Raw genomic sequence first — 16,678 nt, forward strand, 5'->3', positions numbered from 1 at the left:
GTTGCTCCACTAGGATTAATATGAGCAGTGTAGTCTAACATGCACCATCCAGCTGACAGAAACTCACTGCATTACTAGATGAGGATTAATACATGAACACACTATTTATTCCTGTGTGAGGGTCCCAGACATCATAGGGAAGACAGACTATCACATGGTTGGTTTTACTTTCTCATGGGATTTGGTGAGAATAACAAAATAGATTATAGCAGCAGCCTTATCCTTTAAAATTTCAGGAATCTCATGTCTGTTTTTTTTAAAGAAGTTTTATTGCAGTACATTTAATTCTGGGTATATTTGCAGTTATGAATAATTACTGTTATTTCTGTCAGTTTTTTTCAAAATGGCTGAATTGGTTTACAAAATTGATCCTTAGACTGACAACAATATTATCTCAAGGTCCATTTAGTAGCTGTTCTGGAGCTTCCAATGCTCCTCATTAGTTTCAGAAGAGCTACTGAACAGGAAAGGGGAGATTGTTTCCAAGAAGGAACTTTGAACTTCACATCTGAAGCCATCGTGAGCAGAAAGACTTCCAAGCGCTCAGTTTTAATACCAATTTTAGCATTCAAATGTTCCGATTGTTGTAACTCCACTATACAACGTATAATACAACTATGTAATGTTCTGATCATCTGCCAATGAAGACCAGAGCCCCTGTGTTCAGCAATTCATTGTTCCCTGAAGAGACAGTCAATAGGTCAAACTATAGCAAGCAGTAAAGTGAACTGACACATTGGCAGTGTTAATCATTGTCTGTCTGCAAAATGTAGCGTCACAATACTGTAATTTTCCCATATTGAATGTCAGACATTGCATTGTGGGACTCTTAGCTTAAACTGGATGTTATGACTTTTAGACCTTGTTACGTTTGTTCCAAACTGTGCACAGAAACATGACAGCACGTCACAGCTACTTAATGGAGCCTGAGGTTAGATTGTTTGTCCACAGCTTCTTCCAATGTCAAAATTAATTTTTTTAACCTCAAATTGATCCTTTATTTTGACTCGTTTTAATGTGAATTTGACAGTTTTAACACACGACTTAGAAAAACCACAACAGATAGAGCACCATTCTCAAAGCATGGACACCAAGGACACTTGACTCAATGGCTACAAATTAAAATAAGGCCACTCCACTTTAAAGCATATTGTCCGTGTGAGAGAAGTCAGCGGCTTTCTTCAGTTTTGAGGCTCCGCAGTGGCAGACGACCTTCAGGGTCTCTAAACAGTACAAACTAAAACATCTACGGATATCACATAGCACGTAAGACCAACACTGTCAGCTGTTGAATTTTTTCCCCCGATATTACAATAATGGCTGTAACTAATGTAGATATACAGTTAAAATGTATTTCTGAAGGGGGGGAGGTAAAGAATAAATCTGAGGTGAAAAGTTAAGACCCAACATATGAATTTTTTGCAATGTTTCACATTATAACATTTCTAACATTACTGACATAGAATTACAGAGCTCTGGAATATCTCACTCAGCAAAATTTCCCTACACGGATTTTTTACATAACTCTGAATACTTTCATTTTTCAGCAGCCTTGAATATGTGTCTCAAACCAGCTATTACTGAAGACTTGTGTACTGATCCACAGCTAGATGGTGCTGTGAGGCTGCATTTAAAAAGACCCCCTCCCCCCCTTTCCCAATCCAAAACAAACCCATTTGGCTATCTTCTCTCCACCTCCTTATTTTATTCAGTTCCTCTCTGTCACCATCTATCCTCTTCACCTCTACACCCTCCAACCCTGTCTTCATCACTCCTCCTATCTCTCTACCTCTTCTCCCCTGCATCCTTCTCCTCCCTCCTCCAGTATCTGTGCTTCTCAATCACCACATCTCTCCCCCTCTCTCTGCTTCAATCCATCTTTATCTCTCCCTCCCTACACACCCTCATCACCATTTCCACAGCTCCACTCCATTGTCTACTGAGCAGCCACAGCCTGGGTTTCACCTCCGGAGGTCAGCAGCTGTATCAAGCTTCCGGACGCCGGTCGGTTCGCCCCGGTGGCCCAGTTGAAAAACAGTCTGGAGCAAAACGAAAAAATGGAAGGAGTATTAATCTTTTTTTTTTTAGCAGTCTCAGCTGCATCATGTTTATAAAACATTGGTAGCATTGAATATGCTTCAATCAAGTGTTTTAGATTAAAATATGTTTATATTTTCACTGTGTACATAGCATCATTTGCCTCTCTGGAATGTAACACTTATAAAATGTAAACTATTTTAATATCCTACCAATTTTTCCCCTAGCATGTACAGCATGTGGTACCAATTATTCAGGATTTAACTGCAGATGTATAAAATGCATAAGCTTACTGTTGCTATGGTTACCGGCAGCTGAGTATAGATATAGTCCTAAATCATTACCTCATTCACTGTTCCCTATATAATGAGCATGCAACAGTTTATTCAGTCGCGAGCAGTAAAATGAGATTTTGGACACTGCGTCATCGCTAACCACTTTCAATGGTCTTTTTCCCAGCTATAAAAATGTGACGCGTTGAATTGTGGGATTTTTAGCAGAAAGCAGGGTATTTGACACACTTCAAACAATACTGACAGAAACTACAATATAATTAACACAACTGTGCCAACCCAAGTATTTTCTGTTGCTATAGTACAAATGACGATAAATAATACTGGCACTAGAACTGTGTACTAACTTAGTGCTATTCAGCTATTTGGAGCTGACTGAAAAGTGCCAATAACATCAAGAACACCTGGCAATACAGCCTGTTGATAATATGGATGTTTTTGTTGACAGAAGATCCATATTTATTGGATAATGACTAATGAATTTGACCTATGTTTCCAGAGTAATGATGACAAAGTATGCTCTTCAAATAGCAACAGCAAACAGATTTTTTTAAAATAATATTATGTTGTTGTTGAAGCCCAGAAATGTAAACAGATGATGGGTAAAAAGACAGAGGACTGACTCCCACCTCCCTTATATCCCCTCCCACCACTCAGTTTCTATTTCTGTCCTCAGACCCTGTTTCCTCAGAGATTATCAAACTGGATCAAATCCCATCTAATCTCCCCTGTATTACACAGACAGCACACACTTCAGAGATCAACACAAACATCTGTGTAAATGCACCCAGCATATTTTCAGATGAGCTCTAGTAATCTCAAAACACACATTTTATGATGCACTCTAACAATGATTAACACATAGAATTAAACTCATAATTCAATCAACAATATTAATCACTTCTTCTGCTCTTTCCTTCAGATGATACATATAGAGAAATTACAAGCATTTCTGTATCAATCACTGAAGCTTTTTTTGTCATAAAAAAAAACAAAACATATTTTTCATTTACAAATAATTAAATATTTGATGCAATGTTATGATGGTAGCATTGGAAAGAGAAAGTAAATGGCATAAAACACATGCTATCAAGATGGAAAAATAAATGAGCTACAAAGAAAAAAAACAAACAAAAAAAAAAAAAAAAAAAAACAGACAGTACGCAGCTTGACCCATCGATCTTCCTGCAGTGCCAGACCAGTGTAAATCAATTCTTCCATCACCCTCCATTTACATTTTTTGACATGCATATGGCCAAACATCAGCCTGTGTCTAAACCTCAAAGGAGACCCATTTTATTTATTTTAGAAAAGTCTGCACATCAGCCATGTTATTTAACAACAAAAGGAGATTAATATATTTATATATTTTAGTGTGCTCGCCTGGCTACACTTTGTCAAGTATTTTCTGTAACTTTAATGTATTTTGATAGCTGAAAATGTTTGCACAATCGCCAAAGAGTAAAAGCTAAATGTGTGTACTGTCATTCACTGACAAGTGAGAATTTTTGCACGAACATTAACAACCAAATTCTCTGCCAAGAGCAGCCTTAATAGGGCAGAATAAAAATCCAGCAGCGTGAAACGAAGTTTTAGTGTCAGCAGGGGGACAACAGTGATCAGAGAAATGTAAAAGATGAGAGTCTTCATTAAGTCGCACATTTTCTGGAATATGGGGAATATAGTTTGGACCTGAGGTGTAGATTTGATTATGAACAGGTTATTTTGTTGTTTGTATTTTAGTATTTACATTAATAACGCTGTTAGGCTACTAGATCCCACTGGTGATTTCTTTCATTTTCAAGCTGTTTACTACTGTATATATTTCTGTATAAATCACTGTTAAGACCCTTTGGGGAAATAAAAGAGATCAGTCCAAGTATACACCAGTGAGTAAATGACTAGTAAATTGTAAATGGCTAAAAATAAACTCTAAATACTATAGAACAGACTCTTTCTTCAAAAGGAACAAAAAGGCCAGAACTCTACTCTATATGGCCAGAAATTAGAAAAATAACACTATGAACCACTGGTTCAGCACTCACTCTGCAATGTACTCCAGCGGCGTCCAGGAACTGAAATCTGCATCAGGCATGAACTTCCTGTTCATCGGTGTATCCAAGGTAACCCTGTCAAATTAAGCCAGATGACAATCAGGACAAGAACAACCACGGTGGGAGAAGAGCGGCAGCTCATGCCACACACACGTCATGTGACACACTGACCCTGTGGAATCCACTGTTACTTACTGTACATACAATTCAGGAACAAGGACACATTGTTCATCAAAGACCACATGATTCTTTTTTTTTTTTTTTTTTTTTTTTTAAAATATATCGGCATAGTGCTAAATCACAACAAAATCATTTCAAGGCACTTTACATAGAAGGGCAACATGTCTCTTATGAGCAACCACTGAAGAGGAAAAACTCCCTCTAACAGAAGAAACTTGCAGCAAAAACATTGAGAGAGCAGGAGCAAGCTCACAAGTGTCAATCGCTGAAACAAGAACATAAATGTATTACAAGAAGACAGTTTAGAGAAATATTTCAATTCTAAAAAGAGAGGACAGCTCCTATTAAATTTTCAGAGTCCTGCTTCCCCAGGGGGCATCCAAGAGTTAAAGAGGTGTGTGGGTGTGTGTGTGGGTGTGTGTGAAGTGAGGTAAGACACTGTGTGAGGTGAAAGGAACAGGTTCATGCTGATGATCTAAAAACAGTAGGAAGTTAGTTATTGTAAGAACGTAGTTACTATAGTCTGGTCTGTGTATGAGCGTGGTCAACAGTTGGAGCTGCAGCAGGAGGTGGCACAGAAAAGCTCAGATAGGCAATTAAGGCACTAAAAAAAAAAAAAACATCCATAAACACACTTTGAAAGCAGAGGGGGAAAAAAAAATACACCCCTTATAACTACAGAACTTGACTGTGAATTATGTTTTTAGCTTTTCTTCATAAAGTGAAATAATCTGCTGCTAATTGTGTCGATACATTACAAACAGGGGCTGCTAAGAGCCAATCTGGCATTCTTTCCCTCTAACAGATGTAACAACAAATTATTTTAGAAGTCATTAATATGGTAACAGTCAATAAAATAATCATGCCTTGTGTTGCAGCACTTTGAAAACTCCTGTTCAGTCAATATCTGACTTTTAATTAGGACTACATTACATAGTCTTGTTTTAACAGCACGAAGGGGTTGGGGGATGCAGTCTGTAACAGAAATGCAAGTCATGGGGCTAATGCTGAACAGATGTGACATCATGCTGGAGAGGCAGTTCAGCCTCATGTTGGTGGAGAACCAACCATAGAGAGAGCAGGAGCAAGAAACACCCCTGAAAATCCATTTCTGGCTTCTCACGATGACAGTGCAAAAACACTGGTTTTGAATTCAATAAGCGAACACACAAGGCCGTGCTGTGTGCATCATTCATCTGTAACAGATTATGTGCACAAGCAGAGATCTGCTGGGTGAAATGGCAGCCTTATCCATCTTTTATTCCAGCAGCTTATCTCCACCTTGCACCTATCCATCGAACATAACAAAGGAGTGTGTGGCACAGCTAATTTTACAGAACAACAGATTTTATCCTCACTCTGTTTACAGGCTGTTGTTGTATTTAAAGGCCCGGTGTGTAAAATGTCTATGTTACACTAAATATACACAATTTCTTTAAAACTAAAGCATAAAATCTGGTTATAATAGGAAAAAAAAAAAAAGATCTTTTCAAATGAGATTTTGATGCTGGCTCTGTTTTCTATCAACAAAACCTAATGCATAGTATCAGAAAAACAAATATCAAATCATCAATGAGCAAATGTTCCATCCAGGAGGAAAAAGCAGATCACCAGCATATTTTTTATTACAGTTTGATGGACTTTCCAGTTGGGGAAACATGAATGTGCACGAGTGTGTGCAGTTTAAACGGCATCGTGTTACAACGTATAAGGCAAAAAGGTTGTTTAACAGTTGTCGTTTTTCTCTCTGCACAACAGTTGCACTCCATGGATTTGTTTATTTTGGGAGCAAAAATCACACAAAATTATCACAAAATATAATAACTAACAATAGCAACCATATGGTGTCTACCACAGTCAGATCATAATTAAGGATTTCTTTTTACCATCATCACCAAGCGTGTAGACAACACTGCAGTACTTACGGTAGTATAGCCACAGCAGCAGCTCCTGATGGCATCCCACTGTTTTTTGCTCCAAGACTCTTACACAGCTGGTGGACAGCAGCTTTAGCCATACCATAGCCTACCATGCCTGGAGAGAACATTTCCGTTAGTAACCTGGAGATATTTCAACACACACCTAATCAAATGCCTCATACACTACAACTAGGAGTGGATTACATTAATTTAATAGAGACATGACACAGACCAGGGGCAATTTTAGACCCTTTTCAGGGGTGCTCAAGCCCACCTAAATTTCAACTCAGCACCTCTAAAAATGATAATCATTTGGCCTGTTATTAACTAATATTAGACTATGCACAGTCACACGTAAAAGCAAAGTAAAGAAGTAGATAGCAATGAATTTGATAGGCTATTTGTGATTGTAATCTCCACTAAGATGAAAAGTAAATACAAATGCTGTTCTGAATGTGGCCACTGGGGTAACTGGTCATTAAAACTGTAACTTAGAAAGTGTTTTGTTAACTGAAGCAGCGTAAGTGGAGATGAAATAGCTATAATGTGCAGTATTATAAAGCATAACAATTATTCTTTGTTTACAGATGAAAGAAGTTTCTGTTCTATATTTACAGAAAACATAACATTAACTTCGCTCCACATAGCTAATTAGCAAAGTCCCATATACTTTTTATGACCAAATTACACTTATTCCCTGCACAAGAAAGTACTTTTACAATAGAAGTCTGCACTTCCACAGATGGATATACATTTCTTTCTTAAGGAAAACAATCAGGTTCAGGTGAGAAAGTAAGGTCAGAGAAGTGAGCACACTCTTCTTGGAGGCTGAGCCCCCCTAAAAGTCTGATCCCAGTGTCGCCCCTGATACAGACATCTGTAAATCTATGCATTGAGTTGGTGCATGAACCAAGTCAATAAACTCAAGGGGAAAGTTTTGTAGCTTCAGAATCTGGAAACAGTATGTGCCCCCCATCCCACACATCTGGCTCTCCAAAAAAATGCTAACCATCGGTCCACCCCCAAACACCAATCTTATGACAGGCTTACACAGAACTGACCAATAGGAACAAGGGGTGGAGACATGAATTTTCTTCTCAGGCTTTTGTTTTAACTCCACAAGTAAAATAAAGACTAATTCAAGTTAGAGGTGTCCAGGTCATGCAAGTAGTCTTAAGACAGTAACATTAACAATGCACTGATTTACTCTGACTGCCAAGTTAGCCTGCAGGTTTAGACATCCTGAGCCTGACAGGTCACATGTTCAGAGCCAATGTGCATCCATCAACAATAAGAGCTTCTAATTATTTTATTTGTCCTTGCAACACTTTTCACTGACACTGTAAATCAACAGCTGAGGTCCCACGGGCAATGTGAGGGGAAGCTCAGACTAATGAGGTTTAGTCTGTGCAAGAGTTTATTGATAAAGATGAGAGATTTGGTTGTGATCCCTAAGCCATATAAGCCAACTCTTGGTATGGATGATACTCATATTGTCAGGTTTAACAAAACAACCCAATAACACAACTAATTGTGATTATGAAACATCAGAGGCACATTGCAAACACAGAGAACTGAGATTATTTCAACAGACTTTAGTTATTTGAATTGGATGAATAACATACTGTACAGCCGGACTGCAGTGTGTCTGGAAGCTGTATGCTACTCTTGGCATATCTTGGAGGATAATCACAGATTAAAAACACAATGCAAGTCACATGGCGGGGCAGACAAGTCCAACACGCTACCTTCCTTCAGGGTTCAACCTGTGCTTAAAATCCTTAACCTGAGGTTAAGGTTATTCACATGGCTGCCAAACCTTTCTTGGTCTTTTACCTTTTAAGCTTACTGTGGAATGTCAAGTGAAGGTGCTCAACTATTCTGTGGGATCTGATAAAATCCCTGTAGATTTTGAATGACTTTAAAAATAATTTGAAAGTCCATAGAATAAGTCATTCTAATGTGCTGTGTTGTTTCCACTGCACAGATGATCTAGATTTGTCCAGCATTCATTAACTTTATACTTTGTTTGAAGCACAGAGAACATATGTACCTCTCAGTGCTGTTGTATTTGTTAACATTTTGCTCTTGATATTGATTCACTTTTAATTACGCAGGTTTTAATCAAGAGCCATCAGGCCTTTTGTTTAAAATGCAGTTCCTAAAAAGATCAGCCCTGCAGATCACAAGCCTGAGCCACTCAGAACAACAGATGTAAATGTGTTTCAGTGGAGTTAACACACTGTTCTAATGTGTGCAGCCACAACTGCTGAATCATTGGTCTCTTAAGCAGCAGCCAATGAGACTGTGGAGTCTGTACGGACTGCTGAGCCAGGGTTTTGTGTTGCTGCAGGGCTGGATCTCAGCCCATCACATGGCCGGCCTGGATAGAGGGGGGGGTGGTGGACATCACATGGCACCACATCAAAGAGGCTGCTGAACTGGGCACGTGGTAACAAGGCTGCAACTAATGATCATTTTCATTATTAGCAATTATTCTTCTGAGTAATTACTTACTCATGTAGTGTATGTTGGTTCAGAAGTTAGTGAAACATGCTTGTCACAACTGGCAACTTCAAAAGTCATAAGTCCAACCAACAGAAAATGTTTTTTATGATTATCAGTGTTTGTGCTGAACAAATTCCTGACAAAGTTTTTCCTACAGCAGGGAAACAACAGTGAACTACAGAACCAGACTCAGCTGTACACTTTAAAATATAGAGATTAGGTTTCTCTTTCAGTTTATTTCACTGTAGAGATAAACAAAAATACATCTATGTATTTAGTATATTTTGAAAAAAACAAAAAAGTATAATTTTTGCAAACTATGTCTCCGCTATGCAAATGAAACCAAACAAAAACATGATCAAATATTAATGAAGTTATAGCAACACAATCAAGTTCACTTATAAAAAAACACAGCAGATGAGTATTTCACAAAATAAGTTATTTTCCATTTAAATGCATTGTTGTTCAGATAACATCTTTACTTGGTGTGTGACAGAAGACACTGTTCTATTAATACTTAGAAATTAATGAATATTTTTTAAACATACTGTTTCATTACATTTTATTCACTTGGCATTTTCACTTTTCGCCCTTCATAGTGTTTAGGAGACCTAATGAGTTCCACCCTGTTTTAAAAGGTGACTGAATTTGTTTAGTGCATTTAAAAAAAGATGAGCAGCTCATGGTTGAGTGTGTTGCTCAAGGACACCAGCAGCGCACGAGGCCAATGATGGACCAAAAGGCGCACTGCAGCCATTATCTCACCAGCTATCCTGTTTTTGTTTTTATTATTTTTCTTGTTTTGTTTGTCGGATCCATTTTATCGACAACTTTTTCCCCTCACTGTTGTGAGCTGTGTGAGATCCCTCTTTGCCCTTCATTAGTATTTCAATTCCCTGCAGAGATTTCTATTGAGTGCATTATTTGAACTGGCAGATGTACAATGTAGTCTCCAATAAGTCAAAGTCTAGCTGGAAACCTGACGTGGTACGCAACCAAACCAGGTCATCATGATGAGAATGTAAACACGACTGTGTGTCTTACCCCCGGTCCCTGAGAGAGCTGCTTTAGCTCCGGCCAAAGTCAACAGTCCACCTGGTTTTAGGTGCAGAGCAGCAAGGTGGCTGGAGATAGTGGAAGTCCACACACTCTGTTTCCACATCAGATCACAGTTTTTGTATAAATCTGAGAAAGTGATTATTTTAGAAGAAAAAATATTTTAAAGGAAAGACTATTTCTTTTTCCAGTCTGTAGCATGTTCACATCACTTTCTGTTTGGGTGATTGGTAATTTTACAACAAACAAAAGCCTCTGACCTTTGGAGTTACAGTTTCCACCTGCCCATCCTCCTGCCACACACAAAATGGCATCCACTTTCTCTTCCCCTAGCAACTGGGCCACGTCTGCCTTCACCTGCACATAATGAGAGATAACACACTGTTTCATAAAGCTGCAGGGCCCACACAAGATAAACGGTGTTAAATGCCGACTACGTCAGTCTGCTCACACACCAGATGGAAAGTCTGAATACATGTTTGATGCTGCATTCAGGTCCTCATAAAATTGAAGGATATCTGGATAAACCAGTAGCTTCAAAGTCTATAAATATAATATTTTCTTAAATAAAAGTAATTGAGAAAAGCATGCTCCAACAACAAATGAGAGAAAAACCTGTACAACATCATGTAAATACTGGGAATCATTTGTTTTAAAGCTTCAAAATATCTCCAAAACAAAACTGAATATCAAAAAAAGACAGATAAACAATTCTTAAGTCCTATCGTGTGTGTGTTTGTCTTGGACTGATCTGTACACCCTGCCTTTTGTTCAGAGCAAATATAAACAGATATGGCTCTGGAGAGGAACAGCAGTAAGAATCAATGATATATAATCTGTCAAACTGCTCCAATGAAATATGTAAAACAAACTATGATTTTGTAGTTTTAAAAATGTCTATTCACTATTCTCTACTGAACGTCACATTATATGGACAATATGATAAAATTAGAGCAGTCAAACAGTCAGAAAAGTAAAATAAAATTAATAAATTAAGAGGCTTCTACAGTTCAAGCAAACAGAGTTTTTCGAAGTTGCAAAACTTTTAGTTTATTTCATACATTTTTAAAATGATGGTGTAGGATCATAAAGACTCCAAATTGTTTCACTTACTGTAACATTACATGTCATTAGAAAAGGCAGCCAAACCCACAGTTAAGGAAAACATACAAATAACTAAAAATAATTTCTAGAAGTGAAATGACAGAATCGACAGAAAAATAATCGCCTTAAGCCCTCTGCGTTTTCCTTTCTTTTTCAAAGTGCCTTGAACGCAGCATTAAACGACACATTTCCCAGCAAAACAAAAGTGAGTAACAGTAAAAACACAACAAACAAATCGTGTTTAGCCGCAGCACATTTACTGAAAGTCTGTTAGTTCTTCAGTTTATAAGACAGAAACACACCAGGCATGCTCTACCTGTACGTGTCTGCCACCTGTCGCTCACCTGTCCTGCCTGCTCGGTGAAAGACTCGCTCATCTTCACAATCACGTTTTCATTTGCCTCCTCGTTTGCAGCCATGTCGATACTTGCGACCCACTGTTGGTTTCACAGACACACATGCAGTCACGACCTGAGTTTCACCTGCACACAAATGTAGAAGCGGTGCATGGTGCGGTGCTCTCACCCAGCCTTTGGCTTTGAAGTGCTGGACGCACTTTGAGCCCAGAGCGCCTCTTCCTCCGTACACGATGGCCCGGTTTGCAGCCATGTTTCTGCCCCTGTTAGCTGTTAGCTGTTAGCTGTTAGCAGTTAGCAGTGCCTGAGCTGCGGCTGAGCTGCAGATGAAATACACAGACAGATGGAGGAGGAGGAGGAAGAGGAGGAGGAAGAGGCGTTTCTCTGCTTGTGCAACAAGTTGTCTGAATGCTGCGTTTAAAGACCGTCGGAAACAACACCACGTCACACGCTGACATATCTGTATGGGAGGACTTCACACTTTTAAAAGTCCAAGTTGTTGATATCGAAAAATTGGATGTTTAGTTTGACGTAATTTTTTACAAAGTATTCACTTAAATAGTTCATTCTTCTTGTCTATCAAGATGTGTCTTCTTGCTGGATAAGAATCTAAACACTTAAAGTGCTTAAAAGATTCACTCAGAATTGTTTATTGTGAAATATTTAAGAAAGTGTTTTTGGCACAAGCCTAACTTTGTTGTTTATCCAGCAGGGGACAGTGGAAATTGCTGTAAACACAAAACGCAATAAGTTATTGGAAGACAGTAAAGGAGAACTGATAAGTCCAGTTCAGTTCTGTGTGGGTTTATGAATGCATGTGACACATTTTGTATTACACACAGGCTAGTCATGTTATTTCTATTAGCATTGACTAGCACACATGTAAACTTCACATTAATACAAAATCCAATAGTGCAATGAAACAGTCCTGCTTATAGATCTGCATCATTTCACACAAGGTCCCAATCAGTACAGGGATGTTAAAGGGGCGGCTACCTCAGCATACACGATCACTTACTACCTGCAGAAGAGATTTATATTGACTCGATTGATAGTATACATATTGTTATGTTACCCACATCCAAACACAATCAAAGGCATTGATCAACTGTTCTCCACTAATGACTGACACATTCATTATTCCCAGATCTGGACCCATTTACTTTCTGCTTCAAACTCCAAATGACACTGAGCTACCTCCAGTATTGGTGAGTAACCCTGTCAGCATATACCTTTTTACCTATATTCAGCTATTACATTGGTTCATCAGACTATATGCATTCTTAAGACAATTATTTATTTCTTTATCTATTCTATTTCCCATGAATGCTCACCCAGTATCAAATCAGAATTTGGAAAAATATTTGAGTGTTGTTTTTTTTTGTCATTAATCTAAGCTTGTTAGCATTGTCTTGTTTACTTCCATTCTACATACATTTAAACATCATTACTGGCACATGATCCATACAACAGTTTAACTCTGTAATTTACAAAGTGGTCCAAAAGTCAGAAGAAGAAACAGATTTTATATCTGCCAGAATCAAATAAGCGTATGATGTAGTGCTGACAAAAGCCAGCTCTTTCCCTTTGACTTTCTTTTTTTAAAAAGCAGTTTGATCTGAAGCCATTTTATGGGAAATGCATGAGATGAACTAAAAAAAGAGAAAAAAAATCAAAATGTAATGTATGTGTGATCTTCTCCCGAGCAGTTAGTTTTCATATAGTGAGCACTAGATGCTGCTATAAGACTGTGATGCTATGACACAGCAGTGAGCTACTGCTTCCCATTATTTTGCTGCTGTACTATCAGTGCTGTGCCAAAGCAGCGTGCCAACGAGACATCCCCAGCTCTCATGAATAATACATGCAAGATGGCCTTGGCTGTCACTGTGCTGGAGCCCCCGATCTGTCACATTCACCTGGATATGACACACACTCTGCTACGGAGAATAAATGCTTGGTTTGTCTAGTCTGACACCCACATACACACTTACGTACATACACATACACATACAAAGAAAGTGTGAGAGTGACAAATATACACTTTTTCCAGTGTTGTAAACAAAAGTATTATACCTTCCCTTCCCGGCTGTCTGCCTATCTCTTGCAAAAAAGGTGTGAAACCCATGCACAAAGAGCCACACACACATTTCCTTTATCGTGTGAGATGAGGAGGGGCTGTTAGGCTGATGGAAGTCAGTGAGGCTGACCGAGCCGCTTCTGTTCAGGAGCTGCGTGACGTATCAAGAAACACACAATAATTACGTCCTGCTGCCTGTTTCAGCCCTGGAAGTTACATCCTGCAGGTTTCTGACAGTCAACAAACACAAAATTAGAAGTACACTGCAACAATCTGGGCCAGGTGGAGTATCTGTCAGGAGCCTGTGGCATGAAGTGGAAAAGATAATGACTCCAGCAGCAGCAGCAGCGGTTATTGTAGGAGTAATGGCTGTTTGAGTACTGATGGTCACCCAGATATGCCAGCTGATGACTGAAAGGTTTTGTGGTTTTAATGCTGGACCAGGAACTGGGAAAATCTGGGGGCATACGGAGACCAGTGCTTCTACTATTGTCACCATGGTAACATCACAAATTCTCCCAACTAGAAAGGGGCTTGTTTTTCTATTTTGAAGTGAGTTTCATAAACCTCATGCTCAGCAGAGACTGAGCTTAGATACAACTGTGCTTTCAGTCAATGTGCTGGAGTTTAACATGATCACAGTCTTACTTTAACATGATGTGATTAGCACAAAATGCTGCAAAGCACATCTGTGTGTGATAGGATTGTTTTAGTTACAATGTTATTTGGACATGCACTAAAGTTTTTAACCTGAAGATGATACTAGAGGAAAAGATCACAAAACTGAGTGTGGTTCATGCTGAGGGGAAATTCCTCAGAAATCAGATTTGGGGCCTGATTTGCCCCCTCCAGTCATCAATGGGGGTGTGGCCCAATTCAAGTTTTGTCATAACCGATGATTTATCCAAATAATCCTCAAGTGTGTGGTTTCAACGTGATTTATTTTTTACTGCTCATGATCAGGTAATAGCCTCCATATTCATGATTCTTGTTTGAGGAGGCTCCTACAGAAGAGTGAGCAGCCTGGGTAATGCCATCAACCAAATGTTGCATACATACATACATACAGCTTATAAATATGGCAGTGCATCACAACATAGCCCGAGCCAAATAGAGCATTGACTCTGACCACACACTAGACAAAAAATGCCAGCTACTGATCAAACTTTAGTGATCCCACAGTGGAGAAATTCACTTGGTAAAACAGCTACTTGCTGCAATTATCAATATTTGTATATTAACAATAAATCAATGACTTTGTGTAGTATCATTGAATGATCAACACAGGTTTAGGTAAAATTCTCTGTACTTTCTGTCTTTTCATTCCAGAGATGCTATCAAGAAACTACTAAAGTATATACTTAGAGATGTAAAGGGTTGGCCTTGTCACTGTCTATGGCATATTCCTGTAGGGTAAGACGTAAAGTTTTTCTTGGAAATGTAAAATATCTTTGGGAAAAGTTGGCATTAAATCCACAGTCATTTCATTTCTTAGACTGGTGCTTTTCAGAAGTGAAGATGATATTCAGCTGTGGGATTTTCACAGTGATCATGTCTGAACGAGACATCAAATACACTTTTCAGTGACTGAGAGGAAGATGTGAGAGTCCAGCTACTGTCCCTGCTATGAGAAGCTCTCTGCCTTTTTCTTTATCTCAGTTTGAAAATGTGACAGCAGTAAGTACCTCTCCCACCATCTTTTATCCTCAAGCTTCTTTACTTCAGTGTGGTTTCAGAGGTGAGGTCTGATGCCTGGATTATTACAGCTGTGTGTATTGCTGCCCAAAAAACTCCAAAACCTTCAACATATCCAGGATTCAGCAGGTAGGCTGGAGAACACAAACTTGTGATTGTATGTCAAGAAATGTTTAGATGTTTGGGGTCTATATCAACCTCAGCTCAACGCCATTTGAATAACTACACCCAATGCTGGAGAATAAATGGTTTTGGCATTGTTTGTTCAAGATGGCCCACTACAACTAATACCAGATATCACCACACAATGATAGTAATAAATGTCATGTTTGAGTGTTGTTTTCACACCTGCAATAGCAGACTTTTGGCCACTAGGGGCAGTGGATACAACCTTTAAAACGCAGCATTGATATATTGTTATATCCATTTCATGCCTCAAGCTTTTCTGAGGGAAACATCTGGCTGTTTAGCTTCTTACAAGCTAGTTGCTAATTTTGACATGTTGCTGTTTGATGCAGGGCCAGGGCTGGGCAAATAGTTTTTAGAGCTTTTGTGTCAAAAAAAAAAAAAAGTAAGGTTTCAGGCTGTAAGACCAAAACAAAGAGCTAAAAGATGCTAGAAAGTTGTATACACAGCTAAGGAAAACAGCAGTCAGGTGATAATTTTCTAATAATTGTAAGATCATGTAATTCATTGTTAGTATGAAAATATTAATTAAAACTATTTGAAATGCTACAGCAGCTTGGTTGTGGCAAATCATCTTGTCCAATTATAGGTTTTGATTTCAACAGTCAGTTTTGGATTTTATTGTCTCCGATGTTTATACAAGTAGAGAACACAAAGAAATAGTTTAATATAAAGCATCAGTGAAGAACAAAATTTGCCTTTGGCTCATTTTCTGCTTTCTGAGCACACTTCATATCTAATCAGATATGAAACGTATATTTTTACCCCCCTGGACTTTGTTGTTTGTTGTTTCTGAATGTTGTCTCAAAGTGGTCTAACTCCTCAAAAAACATTGTGTTCATTACTGAGTCTCTTAGTTTTAAGTGCCTGTGATCTGACCAAGCAAAGAAAAACAACATCATTAAATTCACACATAATAAATTGTTTCTAATGAAAACCTCTCTTAGCAATTCATGACCAACACAAGGGCCCACAGCAGGAGCCATCCAGTAGGTAATTCCAGTGAAAACCTTAACATAAGGCTAAAGGAGACTAAATACCCACCTTGACCTTTAGAAAGTGCTGTCAAAGACGCTCAGGCTTTTAAAGAAGTTCATGTTTTACATGTTTACTTCCCTAAAGTAATGTCATCTTCATTTTCCAGTATTATTCCACTCTGCTGATTTTCTTAACCTTCGTCCCCTCACTCATAACCACACTGAGTGTTCTT

The 16,678-nt window shown here is 38.5% G+C and overlaps 1 protein-coding gene across 1 annotated transcript; it reads right to left on the minus strand.

Annotated features, from left to right (window-relative positions):
• Positions 1-246: 246 nt before the first annotated feature.
• qdpra (quinoid dihydropteridine reductase a) lies at positions 247-11,853 on the minus strand. The gene is made up of 7 exons (XM_026330888.1): positions 11,677-11,853; positions 11,496-11,588; positions 10,308-10,404; positions 10,036-10,176; positions 6,490-6,598; positions 4,376-4,459; positions 247-2,039 (listed from the first exon to the last, which is right to left on the minus strand). The coding sequence occupies exons 1-7, from the start codon at positions 11,758-11,760 to the stop codon at positions 1,937-1,939; spliced, it is 711 nt and encodes a 236-aa protein (XP_026186673.1). The 5' UTR covers positions 11,761-11,853; the 3' UTR covers positions 247-1,936.
• Positions 11,854-16,678: the final 4,825 nt, after the last annotated feature.

This window comes from Mastacembelus armatus, chromosome 10 (assembly GCF_900324485.2).
Source record: "Mastacembelus armatus chromosome 10, fMasArm1.2, whole genome shotgun sequence".
Taxonomy (NCBI): Eukaryota; Metazoa; Chordata; class Actinopteri; order Synbranchiformes; family Mastacembelidae; genus Mastacembelus; species Mastacembelus armatus.